This window comes from Nycticebus coucang, chromosome 6 (assembly GCF_027406575.1).
Source record: "Nycticebus coucang isolate mNycCou1 chromosome 6, mNycCou1.pri, whole genome shotgun sequence".
Taxonomy (NCBI): Eukaryota; Metazoa; Chordata; class Mammalia; order Primates; family Lorisidae; genus Nycticebus; species Nycticebus coucang.
The window spans coordinates 57,679,917-57,703,219 of NC_069785.1; the positions used below are offsets into that span (position 1 = coordinate 57,679,917).

Consider the following 23,303-nt stretch of genomic DNA (forward strand, 5'->3'; position numbering starts at 1 on the left):
AAGTGGGATTTTTCCCAGAAATGCAGAGTGATTCAATATACGAAAATCAATCAATTTAATATGCCATATTAATAAAGGGGAAAAGCACATAATCATCTCGATAGATGCAAAACAAGATTTCACAGAAACCTTTTCATAATAAATACCACTCACCAAACTATGAAGAAAGGGGGAACTTCCTCATTCTGATAAAGGGCATCTATGAAAAACCTACACTTAATAACAAGCTTACAAGGCAAAAGACTGAAAACTTCTCTCTAAGATCAGGAACAAGATAAGGCTGTCTCCTATTCACCACTGTATGTACTCTAAGCTCTAGAATTCAGGGGTCCTCAAACTGTGGCCCGCAGGCCACATAAGGCAGTGTGATTGTATTTGTTCCCATTTTGTTTTTTTACTTCAAAATAAGATATGTGCAGTGTGCATAGGAATTTGTTCATTTTTTTTTTTTAAACTATAGTCTGGCCCATAGTTTTTTTTTAAAACTATAGTTCAGCCCTCCAATGGTCAGAGGGACAGTGAACTGGCCCCCTGTTTAAAAAGTTTGAGGACCCCTGTGAGATGGAAAAATTAGGCAAGAAAAAAAATTAAAGGGATCCAGACTGGAAACCAAGAAGTAAAAGTATCTGTTTGCAAATTACATAATCATATATGTACAGGGACACTAAACAATCCATAAGGAAACAATTAGAGCTTTCGAAAATAATTTAATTAATGATCTTTTAAAAAATTTTCATGGCACACCTAAGATCCTCTCATGGAACACCAGTGTGCTGCAGTATACCAGTTGAAAATCACTGGTATCTTTGTGACCTTGGAATAGGCAATAGTTTCCTAATTATGACACCAAAAGCATAAGCAACAAAAGAAAAAATTGGACTTCATCGAAATTAAAAAAATCTTTTGACCAGGTGCTTGTGGCCCACACCTGTAATCCTAGTGCTCTGGGAGGCTGAGGAGGGAGGATCCCCTGAGGCCAGAGTTCAAGATTAGCCTGGGAAACACAATGAGAACCTATCTCTAAAAAAAAAAAAAAGTTAGCTGGGTGTGGTGACATTCACCTATAGTTCCAGTTACTTGGGAGGCTGAGGCAGGAGGATACTTTGAATTCAGAAGTTGGAGATTACCCTGAGCTATGATTGTACCACTGTACACTCCAGCCTGGGCAACAGAACAAGACCCTATCTCAAAAAAAAAAAAAAAAAGGCCAGGCATGGTGGCTCACACCTATAATCCTAGCACTCTGGGAAGGTGAGGTGGATGGATTGTGTGAGCTCACAGGTTCGAGACCAGCCTGAGCCACAGTGGGACCTTCTCTAAAAATAGTCAGGTGTCACCAACCCAGGAATGGATTAACAAGCTGTGGTATATGTATACATGAAAAACTATTTAGCCATTAAAAAAAAAATGGAGACTTTACATCCTTTGTATTAACCTGGATGGAAGTAGAACACATTATTCTTAGTAAAGCATCACAAAAATGGAGAAGCATGAATCCTATGTACTCAATTTTGATATAAGGACAATTAATGACCTAGTACACAGTAGGGGGTGGGAGAAGGGGAGAGCAGAGAGAAAAGGAGGGAGGGGGTAGGAGAAAAGAAGAGAAGAGAGAGGGAAGGAGGGAGGGGGTAGGGTCTCAGTGTGTGACACACCTTTTGGGGGCAAGACAAAATTGTAAGAGGGACTTTACCTAACAAATGCAATCAGTTTAACCTGGTTTCTTGTACCCTCAATGAATCCCCAACAATAAAAAAAAAAAAAAGACAAAATACTTAATTCTTTTTTTTTTTTTTTAGAGACAGAGTTTCACTTTAGCGCCCATAGTAGAATGCTGTGGCGTCACACAGCTCACAGCAACCTCCAACTCCTGGGCTTAGGCAATACCCTTGCCTCAGCCTCCCGTGTAGCTGGGACTACAGGCGCCCAGCTATTTTTTTGTTGCAGTTTGGCCAGGGCCGGGTTGAACCTCGGGTTGAACTACTGAGCCACAGGTGCCGCCCTAGAATACTTAATTCTCAGAGCAGCTCTTTGGGATAGGAAATAATATCATCTCCATTCATAAAGTGAGTAACTGAATTACAGAAAGTTAAGTAATTTAACCACAGTCACACATAGCTAGTAACAACAGAGCTGGGATTTGAATGCTGGCAGTCTGTCTTCAGGCCCATGTTCTTACCAGCTACATTGTGTAGTCTTTCATTAAGCTGCAACTTCAAACCTTACTAAAAAATAATAATAATAAAAAAATAAAAATAGCCGGACGTTGTGGAGGGTGCCTGTAGTTCCAGCTACTAGGGAGGCTGAGGCAAGAGAATTACTTAAGCCCACGAGTTTGAGGTTGCTATGAGCTACGATGCCATAGCACTCTACTGAGGGTTACAAAGTGAGACTCTGTCTCAAAAACAAACAAACAAAAAATACCCAAACCAAAAACTTTTGGTGCATCAAAGAATACAATCACAAAAATATTTGCAAATCATAAGCCCAAGAGTTTGAGGATGCTGTGAGCTAAGATGCCACAGCACTCTACCAAGGACGACTAAGTAAGACTGTCCCAAAAAAAAAAAAAAAATGGCCAAAGAATCTGAAGACACATTTCTCCACATAAAATATTCAAATGGCCAATAAACACACAAAGATGATCATCATCACTAATCATTATAGAAATACAAATTAAAACTACTGTGAGACCCACTAGGATGGCTGTAATAAAAAAGACAAATAATAAAAAGTGTTGGCAAGGATGTGGAGAAACTAGACATCTCATACTGTGCAAATGGAAATGGTACTATCTCTGTGAAAAAGTCTGGCAGTTCCTCACAAAAAGTTACCATATGGGCGGCGCTTGTAGCTCAATCAGCAAGGTGCCAGCCACATACACCTAGGGTGGCAGGTTCAAGCCTGGCCCAGGTCTGCTAAGCAACAATGACAACTGCAACCAAACAATAGTTGGGTGTTGTGGCAGGTGCCTGTAGTCCCAGCTACTTGGGAGGCTGAAGAAAGAGAGTTGCTTGAGTCCAAGACTTTGAGGTTGCTGTGAGCTGTGACGCCATGACATTCTACCCAGGGCAACAGCGGGAGACTCTGTCTCAAAAAAAAAAAAAAGTTACCATATGACCTAGCAATTTTTCATCTAGGTTTATATCCAAGAGAACTGAAAATCTGTTTGCACAAAAATTTGTGCAAGAATGTTCACAGCAGTATTATTTATAATAGACAAAAGGTAGAATGTCCATCACCTAGTAGATAAATAAAATGTGATATATTCACACAATGAAATATTATTCAACCATAAAAACAAATGAATTACTGATACATGCTACAGCATGGATGAACCTTGAAAACATTATCCTAAGTGAAAGAAGCCAGATGCCAAAAGCCACAGATTACAAGATTATATTTCTATGACATGTCTAGAATAGGAAACTTTAGAGACAGAAAAAAAGTAAGTAGTCACCAGGCCATTGAGGAAGAAAGAAATTGAAAGGTACAAGGTTTCTTTCTGAGGCAACAGAAAATATTCTACAATTAGACAGTGATGGCTGTACAACATTGCAAATGTATTAAAAACTAGTGAATCATACACTTCAAAATGGTTAACACAGTGAATTTTACATTATGTGAATTTTATCTGAACTAAAAATAAATTGAAAAATGACTATTAATTCTTTCTCAGTCTGCAGTCAGAAATCACAAATCAGGCTGGGTTCTCTGCTTAGTCTATCAAGAGAAAATCATGGTGTCAGTAAGGTTGAGTTCTTGTCTGGAAGATCTAGGGGAAATCTGCTTCTGAGGTCATTCTCCTTTGTGGCCAAATTCACTTCCTTTTGGCTGTAGGAGTAAAATTCTACTTCCCTTGCTGGCTGTCAGCTCTTAGCTCCTAGAAGCTTCCCACATTCCTTGACTCATGACTCTCCCCTATGACATGTGGAATCCTTATGCTTCAAAAGAAAAAAAAAGTTACCATATGACCTTTTTTTTTTTGAGACAGAGTCTCACTGTGTCACTCTTGGTAGAGTGCTGTGGTGTCACAGCTCACAGCAACCTCAAATTCTTGGGCTTTAGTGATTCTCTTGCCTCAGCCTCCCAACTAGCTAGGACTACAGGCACCCATCACAATGCCTGGCTATTTTTTGCTGTTGCTGTTGTAGTTGCCATTGTTGTTTAGCAAGCCCAGGCTGGGTTCAAACCCATCAATCCCGGTGTGTGGCTGGTGCCCTAACCACTGAACTACAGGCAGTGAGCCTGACTTCCTCTTTTTCAACCAACTGTAAAGAACTTTCTGCTCTTAGAGGGCTCATATCATTAGGTCAGGTTCACCAAGACAATCTAACTTAAGGTCAACTGTGCCACCTCATGTAAATTCACAGTCCTGGGGATCATACAGAGTATGTACACTTGGCATTGTAGCTCACTGCAACCTCAGACTCTGGCTGTGGGCACCCTCCTGCCTCAGCCTACAGAAGCTGCTGGCATTACAGGTGCTCACTGTGGCACCTGGCTGGGTTTTTCCATTTTCTTCATGAGTTGGGGTCTCACTCTCGCGCAGGCGAGTTGTGAACTCCTGAGCTCGAGGAATTCTCCCTCTTCAGCCTCCCACAGTGCATTACAGGCGTGAGTCACCCCACCTAGCGGGGTTTACTTAAATTTCCATCTTTCAGCTTGGTGCCCATAGGACAGTGATTATAGCATTAGCCACATACACCGAAGCTGGCGGGTTCAAACCCAACCTGGGCCAGCTAAACAACAATGAAAACTATGGCAAAGAACAGCTGGGGTTGTGGCAGGCACCTATAATCCTAGCTACCTGGGAGGCTGAGGCAAGAGAATCACTTGAGCCCAAGAGTTTGAGGTTGCTGTGAGCTGTGACGCCATCTACCGAGGGCAACACAGTGAGACTGTCTCAAATAAATAAATAAATAAATACATTTCCATCTCTCTCTCTCTTTCTGGGGGTGAGGGAGGTGACAGAGTGTCACTTTGTTACCCTCAGTAGAGTGTCATGGTGTAATAGCTCACAGCAACCTTAAACTCTTGGGCTCAAGTGATTCTCTTGCCTCAGCCTCCCAAGTAGCTGGGCTAACAGGCACTTGCCACAACACCTGGCTATTTTTAGAGATGAGGTCTCACTCTGGCTCAGGCTGGTCTTGAACCTGTGAGCTCAGATAATCCACCTGCCTCAGTCTCTCAGATTGCTAGGATTACAGGTTTGAGCCACATCTGGCCTTTTTTGTTTTGTTTCTTTGAGACAGAGTCTCTGTTGCCAGGCTAGAGTACCAGGGCATTAGTCTAATTCACAGCAACCTCAAACTCCTGGGTTCAAGTGATCCTCATGCTTTTAGTTTTCCAAACAGCTGGGACTGCAGGTAAAGCCCAGCTACTTTTTCTATTTTTAGTAGAGACAGGGATCTCACTCTTGCTTAGGCTGGTTTCAAACTTCTAGTCTCAAGAAATCCTCCTGCCTCCAAAGTGCTATGACTATAGGAATGAGTCACTGTCCTCATCCCTTTTTTGCTTTTCTAATGTAGCCATTCTAGTGATTATGAGGTGGTACCTCATTGTGGGTTTTTTGTTTTTTTTTTTTTGAGACAGAGTCTCAAGCTGTTGCCCTGGGTAGAGTGCTGTGGCATCACAGCTCACAGCAACCTCAGACTCTTGGGCTTAAGAGATTCTCTTGCCTCAGCCTCCCAAGTAGCTGGGACTATAGGCGCCTGCCACAATGCCCGGCTATGTTTTGGCTGTTATGTTTTGTTGTTTGGCAGGCCCGGGCTGGATTTGAACCTACCAGCTCTGTTGTCTGTGGCTGGAGCCCTAGCTGCTGAACTACAGGCATTGAGCTACAGGCACTGAGCCCTCATTGTGGTTTGGATTTGCATTTCCATAATGACTAAGAATGCTGAGCATGAATTCTGGATACTAAACTCTTATCAGGTATATTATTTGCAAATATTTTTTCCTATTGTACGGTTTGTCTCTTTAAGTTGACAGTGCCCTTTGATACACGTATTTTTAATTTTGATGAAATCTAATTTATCTACTTCTTTTGTTGCTTGAGTAAAACTAGGTTTGCCTATCTCTAAGACACTAGTTTGCTTCTCAAAATTTTAGGCATTATAGTTAAGTCTTCTTCTGTGGTCCACAAAAGGCAGAAGTGGAAACTTCTGGTTCAAACTAAAATAACTTGTTTTTTTATTATTTATTACATTTTTATTTTTTTGAGACAGAGTCTCACTTATTAACCCTCAGTAGAGTGCTATGGCGTCACAGCTCACAGCAACCTCCAAATCCTTGGGCTTAGGCGATTCTCTTGTCTCAGCCTCCCGAAGCTGGGATTACAGGTGCCCACCACAATGCCTGGCTATTTTTTTGTTGCAGTTTGGCCAGAGCTGGGCTCGAACCCACCACCCTCGGTATATGGGGCTGGCGCCTTACCCACTGAGCCACAGGCACCGCCCAAACTAAAATAACTTTTATTTTTAATTTCATGCGCTAAATTAACTTGAGCAGATAGTAAGTAAAGAACTGACAGTGAGATCTAGTCACTCCTCAAAGTCATTTATTCCAATCTGATGGTTGAGATTTGACCAAACTTATTATCAACTTGTAGCTATTCAATAACCCAAATAAAATGAACTGATGATTACAGATTAATAATTTGTATGTAATTTCCCATAATAGCACATGCCCTCATACTGAACTCCTTAGGATTGAATCTGAATACCCTAACATTCTGATAAGTCTAGGATGAACAAAGAATTAGCAATGGTCACTCTGTTGCCTGGGCTAGAGTATGGTGGCATCATCACAGCTCACTGCAATTCAAACTCCTGGACTCAAGCAATCCTCCTGCCTTAGCCTCCCAGAGAGCTAAGCATGAGCCACCTTGCAGTCTCCTTTTATTTGTTAATACTTGAATTTCTTCATTTCATCTCTTCACTCCTATCTCCCAAAGCCCTCCAAATGCACAAAGGAATAGAAGTAGGAAAGGATGATGTCAAGAATGGAAAAAGCCTCTCTCTTGGTAAGCAAAGGAATCTTAATCTATCGATATTATCAAATTATGGCTAGACGTGGTGGCTCATGCCTGTAATCCTAGACTCTAGGACTCAAGGTGGGAGAATTGCTTGAGTTTGAGACCAGCCTGAGCATAGAAAGACTCTGTACTAAAAGTCAAAAAAAATTAGCTTGGTGTAGTGGTAGGCGCCTGTAGTCCCAGCTACTTGGGAGGCTGAGGCAGGAGGAATGCTCAAGCCCAAGAGTTTGTGTGCTATGATGCTACGGCACAGGGCACAGGGCACCCGGGGCACAGAATGAGACTCTGTCTCAAAAAAAAAATTATCAAATTACATTATGATAATCAATTTCAATTAAGCAAAATAATACCTCTTCTTTCACTCTTTAACCTTTATCCCGAGCTAGAAATTAAAGATGTATCTCTCTTTACAGTGTTATAGGAGAGTTCAAACATGAAATGAAGTAATTTTCTCCTAATCAAAGATTCTACAAATTAAGGATTTATTTGATATACATTCAGTTTATATATTTTTTCTATTTGTAAACACTTTTGATTTTTGTGTAGTGTAGGATACTGCTTTAGGCTTGATATATTACTTTAAATATTCATCTTTTAACCTCACTTTATTTATACTAATGGTTTGGTTTATCATACTGACTATATTGGCTGAATGTTTGTGTCCTCTCAAAATTCATATGTTTTTATTTTATTTTATTATTATTATTTTTTGAGACAGAGTTTCACTATGTCACGCTCAGTAGAGTGCTGTGGTGTCACGAGCTCACAGCAATCTCCAACTCTTGGGCTTAAGAGATTCTCTTGCCTCAGCCTCCCAAGTAGCTGGGACCACAGGTGCCTGCACAACACCTGGCTATTTTTTGGATGCAGTGGTCATTGATGTTTAGCTGACCCAGGCTGGGTTCGAACCCGCCACCCTTGGTGCATGTGGTCAGCACCGTAACCACTGTGCTACGAACACCGCCTCAAAATTCATATGTTGATGCCTTAACCCCAATGTGTATTTACAGGTGGGGTCTTTGGGAGTATTTAAGTTTAGATTAGGTCATGAGGGTTAGACCTTCATGATGGGATTAGTGGCTTTATAAAAAGAGAGTTTTCTTTCTCTCTCTATACACACACAAGAAAGGCCAGGTGAGCACACAGGGAGAAGGCAGCAGCATAAGCTGGAAAGCAGATTTCACCAGGAAATGAATTTGCCAGCAGCTTCATCCGGGACCATTTAAGCCACCCAGTCTATGACATTTTGTTATAAGAGCCCAACCTAAAACATCAACTATTTTCCTAATGTGACTTCATTATTTTAGAAATACTAATAATTAATATTTTCCTTTAAACATACTTGCTTGGGCGGCGCTTGTGGTTCAGTGGATAAGGTGCCAGCCCCATATACTGAGGGTGGCGGGTTCAAATCTGGCCCCGGCCAAACCGCAACAAAAAAATAGCCAGGACTTCTGGCAAGCTCCTATAGTCCCAGCTACTCGGGAGGCTGAGGCCAAAGAATAGCCTAAGCCCAGGAGTTGGAGGTTGCTGTGAGCTGTGAAGCCATGGCACTCTACCGAGGGCAATAAAGTGAGACTCTGTCTCTAGAAAAAGAAAAAAAAAAAAAAAAACTTCCTTCACTATTCCAAATCAGTTTGGCTTATTTATGTATTTTATGTTGATTAAATGATACAAACCATTTAAAGTACCTAACATAATGACTGGCATACAGGGGGCACGCAAATACTAATGCTCACCTTGCTTTCCTTTCGGCCAGTGATTTTCAACCTGTGTGCCACAGCGTACTGGTGTACTCTGAGAAGATCTTAGTTGTGCTGTAAATTTTTTTTTTATTCTTTTGAGACAGAGTCTCACTATATCGCCCTTCGTCATAGCTCACAGCAACCTCAAACTCTTGGGCTTAAGCGATTCTCTTGCCTCAGCCTCCCAAGTAGCTGGGACTACAGGTGCTCACCATAACGCTCGGCTATTTTTTTGTTGCAGTTTGGCTGGGGCCGGGTTTGAACCCACCGCCCTCGGTATACGGGGCCAGCGCCCTACCCACTGAGCCACAGGCACCGCCCATAAAAAGAAAATATCATGAATATGTGGATATAGTACTACACAAATTTTAGCAAGCATTTAGTAAAATGGCCTTATGTGACTGAAATAAAAGTGCCACTATTTCTTTTTAAACTAAAAAGTAGAAAATGTCCATTATATCATGTCCAGAACCTAGATCAATTTGGGAAGTGATAAATATTAAATTCAGAAACCTTCAACATCAGTGATGTTAGGTTTCACACATTTGTGATTCTTGTGCTAACTGTTCTCCCCAAAGTAATGATCTCTGTATCACAAAAGGTCTATGGGGTTTAAGAGTACTTACAAAGGTGCTAGGAGGGTGGGTGGAAAGTATTCATGTGTGACACTGACTATATAACAGTAGCTACAGTAATGAATTTTCTTTTATTGGTTACAGAGTCAGCCAAATTTTTAGACAAGAAACTTGAGAAATCCTGGGGAGCAAAGCTGCAGATATTCACAAATACTATTCAATAAATAGCTTCTATTTGTCTTTTTCAACAATATTATAAACCTTCAGAGTTTTCTCTTTGAAAACATAATTTTTGTTTAGTTTAGTGTTTTCTTCTACAACATTTTCTGTTCTCTTCATATCCATTCCTAAACAACATAAGAGATTCTTTTGTGGGTCATTTACAGTAAATGATAGATTAAATATATCTAAAAGTGAAATTGATCACATTACTTAACCAGAACTTGTATTTTAGACCTACTGTATTTGGCCATGTAAAACACTCTTGTGTATAGTGCACAACCATGTTTGTGGCCAAACATTTAGGAAACCCCCCTTGAAAAAGCAGCCAGCTCTTGGCCAGGAGAGACACATCTGGTAAGGGCTAACACTCCCCAGGTAAACTGCAGATCACACCACCCTCCGCAGCTGCTGACTCTGTGAAGCATGCCCCTTCTCTGTCTCCCCAGAGTCCTTCCCACCACTCTACATCAGAAGCCCCTATGGAGATGGCCACTCCTGTGGCCAGAAGGGTGGGAACTTCTGAGGCCATTCAGCCTGCAGACAGCCAGGTGGGTCTCTGGGGCCTGTGCAGGGCTCCTGGTCCCCTTTGCTGAGCCTTGGGCCTTGGCCCTTGCCCCACCTTACCAGCCCTGCCACTGCCCTCTCCCCTTATTGTGGCGCTCAGAGGAGGCTGCTCTGGCCCACTCTCACCAGATCCTGGATCTTCCTGGACTGGGATCCCATGTACCTGGCAGACCCAGATTGGGAGGGTGTGGTGGCCCTGGGAGGCCCGCTGGGCTCCCCCATTCCTGAGCCATACTACCCATGTATAATGCACATCCTTATTTTTCCTTCGAAAATTCAGGTAAAAAAGTATGCATTAAGCACAGCAAAATACAGGTATTTTATTTTCAACTTTAATACCTAATAGGCAATTTACACTGTTCTAGACCAGGAGTCCTCAAACTGTGGCCCGCGGGCCACATGAGGCAGTGTGATTGTATTTGTTCCTGTTTTGTTTTTTTACTTGAAAATAAGATACATGCAGTGTGCATAGGAATTTGTTCATAGTTTTTTTTTTTTAAAAAACTACAGTCCGGCCCTCCAACGGTCTGAGAGACAGTGAATTGGCCTCCTGTTTAAAAAGTTCGAGGATGTCTGCTGGGCGCAGTGGCTCAAGCCTGTAATCCCAACACTGAGGGAGGCTGAGGAGGGAGAATTGCTTGAGCTCAGAAGTTCAAGACTCGCCTGAGCGACAGTGAGACCCTGACTCACAAAAAATGGAAAAACCCAGCCGGGCTCCTGTAATCCCAGGGGCTTCTGGAGGCTGAGGCAGCGGGGTGCCTACAGCCCGAGTCTGAGGTTGTAGTGAGCTACCACGCCCACTGCACTCTACTCAGGGGCATAGGGTGGGAACCTGTCACAACAACAACAAAAAAAAAGTTCAAGGATGCCTGTTCTAGACAATGTTCTAAGTACTTTATAACTACAGTCCCCAGCCCCCAGGCTATAGATCAGTATTGGTCTGTGGTCTGTTAGGAACCTGTTGCACAGCAGAAGTGGCCAGCAGGTGAGCAAAGCAAAGGTTCATCTGTATTTACAGCCACTCCCCATCACTCACATCACTGCCTGAGTTTTGCCTCCTGTCAGATAATTGGCAGCATTTAGATTCTTTTCTTTTCTTTTTTTTTTTGTAGAGACAGTCTCACTTTATTGCCCTCAGTAGAGTACCATGGCATCATAGCTCATAGCAACCTCCAACTCCTGGGCTTAGGCGATTCTCTTGCCTCAGCCTCCCTAGTAGCTGGGACTACAGGCATCCGCCATAACGCCCAGTCATTTTTTGTTGTAGTTTGGCTGGGGCCAGGTTTGAATCCACCGCCCTTGGTATCTGGGGCAGGCGCCCTAACCACTGAGCCACAGGCGCCGCTCAGCATTTAGACTTTTGTAGGAGCACAAACCCTACTGTAAATTGAGCATGCGAAGGATCTAGGTTGGGCGCTCCTTATGAGACTGTAACGCCTAATGATCTGAGGTAGAGATGTAATGCACTTGAATCATCCCGAAACCTTCCCCTGCCCTCCCCTAATCTGTGGAAAAACTGTCTTCTATGAAACCAGAATGTGGAAAATAGAGGACTAAGTGGTAGGCCTGGGCCAAACCAAGAAGGGCCAATATAAGAATGGATTTTTATCCCGAAGGTAATGGAGAACTACTGAATAGTTCTGTAAACAAGACATGACTCAGCTGTGTTTTGGCAGCACTGTGGCAGTGGAACACTCTCACTCTGAAGTTGAGCCTTAGACTTTTGAGTTCTGACATCACCACTTACAAGCTGGGTAAACTTAAATGTATTATTTAAAAACACACACATATTACTTAATCTCTCCAAGCATCAATTCCTCAGCTGTAAATCAACAATAATAATAACATCTAATTCATAGGGCTACTGTGAAGATTAAGAAAGATGATCCATTAATCCATTTAGCAAAGTACTTGTTAAGTAGTCAGTAGATGGTAGTTATTTAGCAGTAGCTATGTGGAAATGGATTAAGAGGGACTAAAGGAGAAGCCAGGAAACCAGTGAGAGGGTTATTGTAATAATGAAAGAGATAAGCAAAACTTAAAGATGTGGCTGTGGAAGGGTCAAAAGGGCAGTGGGTTCAAAACTTAAAGAGGATTTTGGAACAGTGTTGGGTGGGAGTGGGGGATGAGTTTTTGTCACTGGATAAATAATGGTTACATTCACCAAAGAGAATATGCAAGAAAACACATATTGGGCACCTCACAGAGATACCTTTTTTAAAATTTAACACATTAAAAATAAAATTTATAAATATACTCTTCCGTCTATTTACCTGTGACACCATTCTCTGATGGTTTTCCTCCTACCACTCTGGCTTAGTAGTCTTCGCAATTTGCTTTTCAAGGTCTTTTTTTCTCCTCTTGTCTCTTAAATGTGTTTCCAAAGTTGGTTTTCCCAATGCTTTTGTCGCTTCTCTCTCTCTCCGGTGAGTTCATCTACTCCCAAGGCATTAATTAGTATTCACTTGTTTACTGATAACTTCCAGATCTTTATTTCTGGCTTAGGCAACTCAATTCTGTTCCAAACCATGTATATCTACTGCTTACATTGGAATACCCCAGGAGGATACTTATTCAATGTGTCTAAAACCAAACTTCTTTCATGATGATTTGCTTAGTGCTTACAAAAGGAATTTATTTTAATTTTGTTTTATTATTTTATTTTGAGACAGAGCCTCATTCTGTTGACCTGTGTTGAGTACCATGGCGTCATCATAGCTCACAGTAACCTCAAATTCTTGGGCTTGAGCAATCCTCTTGCCTCAACCTCCCAAGCAGCTGGGACTATAGGTGTGGGTTACTATGTCTGGCTAGTTTTTCTACTTTTAGTAATGATAGGGTCTTGCTCTTGCTCAGGCTAGTCTTGAACTCCTGAACTCAAGCAATCAAGCAATCCTCCCACCTCGGCCTTCCAGAGTGGTAGGATTATAGGTGTGAACCACAATGCTGGGCCCAAATGGACCAATTTTAAAAACAAAAACACAAAAATTAAAAAAAAACAACAAAAACTTTCCTTCAGATTTTCTCTCACAGGTTCTTCCCTTCCACCCCCAATCTGTGACTACATAAATTATGCTCCCTCTCGAACCTTAATCTAAATCCTCCATACATTCATCCCATCAAGACAATCTATATTTTCTTATAAAATCCACTTCTTATACTTTTTTTTCTCACTATGTTGCCCTCGGTAGAGTGCCATAGCGTCACAGCTCACAGCAACCTCCAACTCTTGGGCTTAAGCGATTCTCTTGCATCAGCTTCCTGAGTAGGTGGGACTACAGGCACCTGCCACAACGCCTGGTTATTTTTTGGTTGTAGTTGTCATTGGTGTTTAGCGGGCACGGGCTGGGCTCGAACCCGCCAGCCTCAGTGTATGTGGCCGGCACCCTACTCCATGAGTTGCAGGCTTCAGGCCTAATTTCTTACACTTTTATATTTCTGTTATCCCACTCTAAAGTACATCCTTATCCCTCCTATGTCATTTGTAACTCTGGTTAAAAGCATTACATCTGAAATGAATACTCTCTACTTCCTTCTTCATCTCTAAGTTTTTCTTTCTTCTCCTGTTCTCTTTTTTCCTCCAAGCACAACCCTGCATGTGTATCCGGTCCCTCATCTGCAAAGATATGATTTATGAGAATAGGAGCCTTGTCTGTCTCATCCCCAGCTACTGGAACCATGGGTGCTTAGTACATGATAGATATTAAAAACATGTATTGAATGCTTAAAAACATGTATTGAATGCTTTTAATTAAGAAGTCTTCATGTGGCCTTTTCACGGTTTTTCCACTTCTTCTATATCCTCTTCTATAAATCCACAAATACATTTAAATCTTTTTTCAGTGGAGGAAAAATTCAAGACACTAATAGAAACTTTCTCTTGACTCTTTTCTATTTTTTTTAGAGACAGAGTCTCACTTTATCACCCTTGGTAGAGTGCCATGACATCACAGCTCATAGCAACCTCCAACTCCTGGGTTTGGGCGATTCTCTTGCCTCAGCTTCCCCAGTAGCTGGGACTACAGGTGCCTGCCACAATGCCCGGCTATTTTTTTGTTGTTGTTGCAGTTTGGTCGGGGCTGGGTTTGAACCCACCACCATCGGTATATGGCGCCGGCGCCCTGCTCACTGAGCCATAGGTGCCGCCCTCTCTTGACTCTTTTCAAGCTATTTTCTCTTTCTGTCTAGCACCAAGCTTCTCTTAAGCCACATCTTCACCACTTTATCTTTACTACATTAGTCAACATTTTGAAATGTGGTTTCCTCCCCAAACTGCCTTCTCAAAATCACCAGGGACCTCCTACCTTTCCCACCCCTCATCCTCTCTGCTGCTTTCTTCATCACTCAACACAAAAGAATGCCCACTGCTCCTTAGAACTCTTCTCCATGAGGTCTTCCTTGATTCCCTTAAAGATAGGCTATATGTTCCTTTATTTCCTATAAACAATCACAGCTCTTATGCTTTTTGTAGCTATTTGTCAATGTCTTACCAGACTAACATTTTTTTTTTGAGACAGGGCTCGGTCTGTCCCCAGGGTAGAGTACAGTAGTATCATTATAACTCACTGCAGCATCAAACTCCTGGGCTCCCAAGAGATCCTCCAACCTCAGTTCTCCAGTAGGTGGAACTATAGGTGCACACTAGCACACCTGGCAAAGTTTTTTGTGTATGTGTGTGTAGATGCAGGGTCTCCCCATATTGCCTTGAATGGCCTCTACTCCTAGCCTTATGCAGTCCTCCCACCAACGTCTCCCAAAGTGCTAGGATTACACAGGCATGAGCGACCACACCTAAGACAGACTAACAAGCTTTTTTTTTTAGAGACAGTCTCACTTCGTTGTCCTCAGTAGAGTGCTGTTGAGTCACAGCTCACAGCAACCTCCAGCTCTTGGGCTTAGGTGATTCTCTTGCCTCAGCCTCTTGAGTAGCTGGGACTATAGTCACCCACCACAATGCCCGGCTATTTTTTTGTTGCAGTTTGGCTTCAAACCTGCCACCCTCGGTATACCAGGCCCTACTCACTGAGCCAGGGGCGCCACCCAACTAACAAGTTCTTAAAGACAGGTGTAATATACATATATATATATTTTTTTTTTTTTGAGACATAGTCTTACTTACTTGCTCCTGGTAGAGTGTCGTAGCGTCACAGCTCGCAGCAACCTCAAACTCTTGGGCTCAAGTGATCCTCTTGCCTCTCAGCCTCCCAAGTAGCTGGGGACTACAGGCACCTGCCACAATGCTCAGTTTTTTTGTTTTTTTTTTTTGCAGTTTTTGGCTGGGGCCAGGTTTCAACCCGCCACCTCCGGTATATGGGGCCGGCGCCGTACTCCTTTGAGTCACAGGCCCCGCCCAATGCTCGGCTATTTTTTAGAGACTGGGTCTTGCTCTTGCTCAGGCTGGTCTCCAATTCAAGAGCTCAAGCAATCTACCCACCTCAGCCTCCCAGAGTGTTGGGATTACAGGTATGAGCCACGGTGCCTGGCTAATATTTTCTTTATTTTTTTTGCAGTTTTTGGCCGGGACTGGGTTTGAACCCATCACCTCCGAGCATATGGGGCCAGTGCCCTACTCATTTGAGCCACAGGCGCCGCCCCTAATATTTTCTTAAAATCAATGTATTGCAATTATCCAGTGCGATGACTGCTCAATAAATATTTGTTGAATAAATTAATGAATATTGCCCTCAGATTAATTGAAATTTAATTAATTTTAGAAATACCGGATAATAGGAGTGTTGGTTAAAATAAGGATGACAAATGACCTTCTAAAGGAAAGGGGCAAGTAAAAACAGTATGAGGGGCTATGGACAACCAGAATGCAGCACAATTCACGTAGTCACTCATTCATTCACTTGGCATTTACTACTATAGGCAAGCAAATAAGACAATCAAGACATAGTACCTGTCTTCATAAATCTGTCTTATAATCAAAACTTGAGGGATTTGGGAGTGGTTAAGAAGTGGCAGAAAACAGGAGTAAGATACTATGCCACTGAATTACTATTCTTATCCTTCAAGAGAGTCTCATTTTGCTACCCCAGGCTAGCATGCTGTGGTATCAGTCTAGCTCACGGCAACCTCAAACTCCCAGGCTCAAGCAATCCTCTTGCCTTAGCCTCTTGAGTAGCTGGGACTACAATCATGCACACCAATACCTGGCTGGTTTTTGTATTTTTGGTAGAGATTGTTGGGGGGCGCTCATCTCACTCTTGAGTGCAAGCTTGTCTCCAGCTCCTGAGCTCAAGCCATCTTCCCGCCTTGGCCTCTCAGAGTGCTGGAATTACAGGTGTGAGCCACCCTGCCTGGACAGTAATTCTCAATCTGATGTTACAATATTAGGACAAGTTTGAAAGACCACAAACCAGCTGCTTCTGAACGACTCACCTTTGTGATCCAGCCCTATCGGTGTCAGTTCTCAAATTTTAATGTGCATAAGGAGCACTTGGGGATTGTGATAAAGCTGCAAAGGAATTTCTCAGAGGTTCTGATTCTGTGGATCCAAGAAACTGCATTTTAAGCATCATAGCTTATTAATATGCTTTTGTTATAGATAGAATACTACAAGTCCTCAGTCCTTCATGTTGTCATAATTTTGCCATGTCTGAGTTCCACCTATAATACTACTTTCCTAAAAATTCATTAAATGTATTTAAGCCTTATTCTAGGCAAGGAGTTGATGATTTTTTTTTTTTTTTTGAGACAGAGCCTCAAACTATCACCCTGGGTAGAGTGCCGTAGTGTCACAGCTCACAGCAACCTCAAACTCCTGGGCTTAAGCAATTCTCTTGACTCAACCTCCCAAGTAACTGGGACTACAGGCGCCCACCACAATGCTGGGCTAATTTTTGGTTGCAGTTGTCATTGTTGTTTGGCAGGCCCAGGCTGGATTTGAACTCACCAGCTCTGGTGCATGTGGCTAGAGCCTTAGCCACTTGAGCTACAGGCACCACAGTGATGAATTTTTTTGTAGTACACATGAAATAAATACATACTCATTAAAAAGGTCTGTTTATACACATCAGTAGATGAAGGTTTGAGAAGTATTGCTAAAGAGTTTATGCCTTGCAAACACCACATCCTGCGTATAGTCTAATGATACAACAGAAAGTTCAAAGGCAGTGAAATCCAGCAGAATTGTGCTCCAGAACAACTCATGTAAATATTATGGTGTCTTTTGTAGATTATAAAACAGTCCAAATATGCTTTTTAAACTAATGTTGTAATTATTACAAAATGACTTATAAAAAGTATTGACTTTTCATTTTAAAAAGTGTTTTTGTCTTCATTCTGGTACTTAACTCTCAGAATATTCTTGAGCTGACACCTGAGTCAACCCTCTACAGCTAAAGCACTGAACTTAAAAGCAGCAGTTGCAACTAAAAGGATAAATCTGTGCTTTTGACTCATAATAAAATTCTCATCCATTTTGTTTAGAATTACATTTGATTAAGACCAATAATTGAGTTCAAAGGTATAAACTTGATAGCTTTTTCTTTTCCTTCAATCTCAAAGCAATTTATAATAGGCAAAATAGTACAGCAAAACGTCAGGGGAATCATTGTATCTCAAAAAGGTGTATGGCAGTGTTTTTCAACCAGTGTACAGTAGAGGGGATCTTAGGTATTCTGGGAAAATTTTTAAAGATCATCAATTAAATTATTTTTGAAAGAAGTTCAAAGCACAGTAAGTGTATTTTTTTTAACTGTTTTTGAGCAACATAATTTAAGTTTGCCTTGAGAGTTTAACTATAGGTTCAAGTGTACCAGGAGATAAAAAAGTCTGAAAAACATTGGTTGATGGCTTTGGCAATTCCTATCTACAAGCAGAAAAGAGGGTTAAAATATTTCACACAATGAAAGGTTGTGTTGACATTAAGCCTTTAAAAACAATATTCTTCTTTAAATTATGTTTTTGCTTAAATGACTATCAATTTCTTCCTAAATACTCTCGAGTTGATGTCTCCTGGATACCATATCGTCAGTGTGTCACAAGCCGGTTCTATGTATGTTTAATCTCTAGTCACATTGAACAAAACCATAAATGAACAACTGTGGTCTTTCATCTCTGCATTACTTAAGTGGATTGGAAATTTCCCTTACTACTTACTGACTTACACTTCACCCTGTTTGGATGAAAGGATTATCACAATAGCCTCCTAACTAGTCTCCCTGCTTCAGCCCTTGTTCTCTATAGGCTACTCTCCAAAAAGCAGCCAAAGAAGCCTTGTTTAAAATGTCAGATCAATTACTCTTCAGCTCAAAACTGTCCAGTCTCTATTTCAGAGTAAAATCCAAAGTCCTTTAAAATGGCACATAAGACCCTCCAATACACAATCAAGTTCACCTCTCAGCCCATCTCATTCCTTTTTAGTTTGCTCCAGTTGCAATAGCCTCATTGTGGTTGCTTCAACACACCACGCATATTAGAGACCCAGGGCCTTTGCATTTGCTGGTCCATTTGCCTAAAAGACTGCTCTTCCCAAGCAAATCCATATAGCTGTGCTCTCACATCCTTTAGATCTTTGCTCAAACATCATCTTCCAGGTGGACACTTTAATGATCCCCTACATACAATCGCTGCCTCCCCACCCCCATACATATTTCCAACCCTCTCCCAGTTTTGTTTTTCTGCCATAGCACTCACCATTTGACATTCTATACCTTTTGTTTGTCATTTGTTTACCCCCCAAGAGTGTGAACTCCTAGGTGAAGATCATCTATTATTTGCTTTATTCACTGCTTTATCCCAGTGCCAAGAACAGTGCCTAGCATATAGTAAATGTTCAATAAATATTTACTTAATGAACAAAGCCTATTTATTACTCCAACTTTGGGACTCTCAGTCTCAACCCCGTTAAGAGCTGGAAATTAGAGCGGGAGGATATCCCCAAATTTCCAAATGGCATTTGGTGTTTGTGAACTTAACCTGCAATGTCTTTTGTCTGGTACATCGTTCGTTCCCTCTTAGATTTTCCTTAGATATGAAGGAGGCAGGAAAATTCTTAACTAATTTGCAAGGAAGAAGAAAACCAATCATGCCTACGACTATTTCAGATGATTTGATTCTTACAAACCAATAGAGAAAACGCCTTCAGAATTTTCCGTTTGTCCTTTAAAGCGAGGATGTGTTGCTTCTGGAGGTGTGTGAGGAGGGATGGGAAAGAGACGTGAAAGCCGGCAGACCAGCCCGAGAGCGTCAACTCTCGTGCAGTCCAACTTACTTTTCGGGGTGTGTGGGGGGCAGGCATCGTTCTAGGTCTCTGCCGGGGGTGTATCTTTTTTTCCCCCCTTTGAGGTGCCTATTGTGCTGCGTATTAAGATGAAGTAGGCGGGAGAGGAGAGGGGTATGTGGGGATGGTGAGTGCGGCTCCAAATGCCCCCGACACCAAGTCGGGAGAGGAGGGCTCGGCGCGGGCGTCTGGGGGCTCCCGGGCGCCCGGGCCGCACGCTCGGGTCGCGGACGCGGACGCGGCCCCGGGGCGCAGGCGGGACGCGGGCTGCGCGGAGTTAGGCCCGGACAGAGCCCCGTGGCCTCCTGGCGGCCGGGCACGGGGCCCCGCGCGCCCCACTCACCCCGGTCCCCCCAATCCGGTGCCCTTCTCGGTTACCTCGAACTCTCTTTAGCGCAATGGGATCCTTCTCCTGTTCTGCTGACATTACAGACCGCAAAGCATGACTCCCCCCCAGGCCGCGGGAATTCGGTCTCTTTGATGCTGCGGCGGCGGTGGCTCCTCCTTCTCGCGGGGCCGCTGCGGCTGCGAGGCGAGCCCTAGAGGCGAGGCACGGCCGAGGGCGGCGAGGACGCGGGCCGACTTTGCAAAGTTTGGGAGGAGGACGAGGCCTCGGGGCGGCGGGGCGGCGTGAGGGAGCTGGCCGGGCTCAGCAGCGGCGGCCGGGAGCGCGGCCTGGGGGCGGCCCCCCGCCCGGGGCCGGCATGTGCGGAGGACCCGCGTGCCGCCGCCGCCTCCTCCTGCTCCTTCTTCGCCGCCGCCGCCGCCGCCGCCTCAGGAGCCGCTGACAGGGGAGGCAGGAGGCGGGCGGCCCGGCCCTGGCGGCGCACTCACAGCGCCCTCTGAGGAGGAGCTCTGCGCTCTCGCCGCTCCCGAGTCGCAGACACAAAAGCCCCCAGCCTGTAGCCGCCTGCAAAACCCGCTCCCGGGCGGGCGAGGGACGTGGCGCGGCCCCGCGGCTTCCCCGCCCTGAGCTCCCCAGCCCCGCGCGGGGACGGGCTTCGGGGGGCGGGGGCCGCTGCCTAGTCCCGCGGCGCCTCCAGCCGCCGCCACCGCCGCCTCGCGCTCCGCCTCGGCCCAGCCCCCACGGCCCGCGCGCGCCTCTCGCTCCACGCCGGGGCTCGCGGGCCCGCGGCTCTGGCAGCCGGGGCGGGCAGCGCGCGCCGAGGGGCCGCCCCGCCCCGCGCCCGGCTCTCCCTCGCAGCTCGCCAGGCCTCGGAGAGGAAAGGGCATCTCCGAACTTCGTCGGAGGCTACGGCAGGCATCTTGGCCTCGCGGCCGGAGATCTGAAAGAGAAACGTGGATTTCGAGAAACTTTGCAAGCGGGAGCTGGCGAGTTCTCGGCGGGCATGTAGAGACCCTCATTCCCCGACTCTTGAGTTTGGGGTCAGGACACCTGTGTGTGAAATGCCCCGATGTGGTATTTTAACGACTCTTCAAGAAAGAGAGACAAGAAAGGACCGAGGGGTAGAAGCAGTGAGATAGATGGCTTGGATCTCCTTCGGACGTTCACTTTTAGGAGGAAGGACCCCCATCCCATGTGATTGACTGTACATTAGTCCGAGCATCGGTCCACGTGCATCCCTTGGGCTGTGCGACCGAAGGCGACTTAGGTCTGGGTTTTCTCAGTTTTCTGATCTATAAAAGGCAGTGAAGGGAGCTCCATCCCTAAGGTCTCTTTTAACTCGACACTTTTGGACGAACTTTAACGAAATCGTTAAATTTTTGCTAGGTTTTGTAGTTATCTTACTGAAGAGAATCCGTTAGGTGCAGGCTCTGATCTTCAGCAGGGTAGAACCCTGGACTTTTGTTGATGTCAGAACTACTGAGAAGCATGTGGGGCTTAGAATTAACCACAAACAGGAGTTTCATCCTTCCGGAGACAAGACACTGGACTCATTCAGCTGCCCAGCCAGATCAGTTGTAAACACGAGGCCAATGTATCGTCTTAAGAGCTACACCACAGAACTGACTTTAAGAAACAGAAGATGCATGGCCCGGGGGCAAATGTTACCCTTCATCTAATAAGGGTGGAGTGAGGGGGAGGCTGGGAGTCCTGTAGAAGATTCAGTCTGGGCCAGGCTGGGGGAAATATTCTTACAGGAGGCACTTTGCAGAGAAAGTTCTCCCATGCAGGCAGAAATTTTGTCCAGTTCACTACTGTTTATCATCCTCTGGTACCTAACAGTGACTAACACGTAGTAAGTGCTCAAAGAAATATTGGTGGAGTGAATGTATGAATAAATAGACGGGAGGAAGCCCTAGGATGATGACTGGGTTGTCAGGACTTTGGTAAGTGATAAAGCCAAAGCAAATGGTAAATAAAGTAAAGCAAATTGGATCTAATACTCTGCCTCAGCGGGTTGTTGAGAAAAGATGAGAAAGCATTTTGAAAATATCAGTCAGCATGGAGAGGAAGTAGTTTTTCTTATATAACTCTTAGTGTAAGGAGACTGGCTGAGAAAAATCATTGCTAAGAGATTTTTGAATTCTTTATTATAATCCTCTACAGCTAGAGACTCAGGATATGTATGTCAGCAAATGAATTGTCCACTTTTTAATAACTCATCAAGAATTAAAAGATCATCTTACTTAGGTATGGTTTTTAGATCAGTCTCACTTCCATATCTTGACTACACACTTGGACCTATCCAAGTTATCTGAAAAGAATTCTCAAATTTCAGATTCCTAAGCCCTTCTCCAGATTTACAGAATCTCTGGGGAAAAGGTCTGGAAATCAGTCTTTAAATGCCATCTAGGTGATTCAAAAGTAGTGCGAAAGCAGATTTGGTGACATATTTATGAATGATTTGGTACATATCGTTGTCATCCAAAGATGACAATGAGACAATGGTTCTTGTCCTTTAGGAGTTCACAGTTTCAGGGAGGAAGTAGAAGTTTAAACTAACATTGACAAGCAGAGTGCCAAACACTACCTTGGACTACCATGTGTGCACAAGAAAGAAACTTTCAGATAGCTGCTGATGTTTGAGGAAAATAGTACAACTAACACAGTTGGAATGGTTACCAGGGACTGGAGGGAAAGAGCAGGTAATGGGGAGTTATTGTTTAATGGGTATATAGTTTCAGTTTGGGATGATGTAAATTGTCTGGAAATGGACTGTGGTGATGGTTGCAGAACAACAAACATAATTAATGCCACTGAATTATAGTTGAAAATGGTTAAAATGATAAATTTCATGTTTTGTATATTTTACCACAAAAAAGGAGGGGAAAAGAACATGTAGGAAATTAAACAGATTTCATGGGCAAATCAAGTCATCTAATTAGAAGGAATTGAATTTCCAAAGGACAAGAAGGGTGAAAAAGCATGCATTTTTCAGAGGTCTTAAGTAGTTAGAAGTGGCTGGAGCATAAGATACTTTGTGAAAAGTGTCAGGACCTAATTTTGAGGGAAAAGGCAGGGGCAGAACTCTGAAGGCCATACCAAGAATTTTGGATTTTATCCAGAAAGCAATAGGGAAACCCTGGAGAGTTTAAACAGGTGAGTGACATGTTTAGGTCTGAATTTTAGAAAGATCATTCTGTCCACCAGGTGAAAGATGGATTAGAGAGGCACAGAATATGAGTATCTTCATCTCTTTGTGCTGGTATAGCAGAATATCACAGACTAGGTAATTTATAAAGAACAGAAATACATATATTCCTCACAGTTCTGGAGGCTGAGAATGCCAAGATCAAGGTACTAGCATCAGGGGAGAGCTGTTCTCTATTTCCAAGATGGTGCTTTGAACACCGCATCCTCCAGAAGAAGGGAACTGCTGTGTCCTCACATGGCAGAGGTGGAAGGGCAAAAGGGGGATGAACTCCCTTTGTCAAACTCCTTTCTAATGGCACCTAATCCCAGGAATGCTGTGGCCTAACCACCTCTACAAGGCCTTACTTTCTAATACTGTCACAGTGGCAACACC

General features: G+C 43.6%; 1 protein-coding gene across 1 annotated transcript in view; it reads right to left on the reverse strand.

Annotated features, from left to right (window-relative positions):
• Positions 1 to 21,851, reverse strand: part of PYGO1 (pygopus family PHD finger 1) — a 35,430-nt gene extending 13,579 nt beyond the window's left edge. Inside the window, exon 1 of the mRNA XM_053593352.1 lies at positions 19,750 to 21,851. Coding sequence (XP_053449327.1) covers positions 19,750 to 19,798 — 49 coding nt within the window. The 5' untranslated portion in view covers positions 19,799 to 21,851. The remainder of the gene's footprint in view (positions 1 to 19,749) is intronic.
• Positions 21,852 to 23,303: the final 1,452 nt, after the last annotated feature.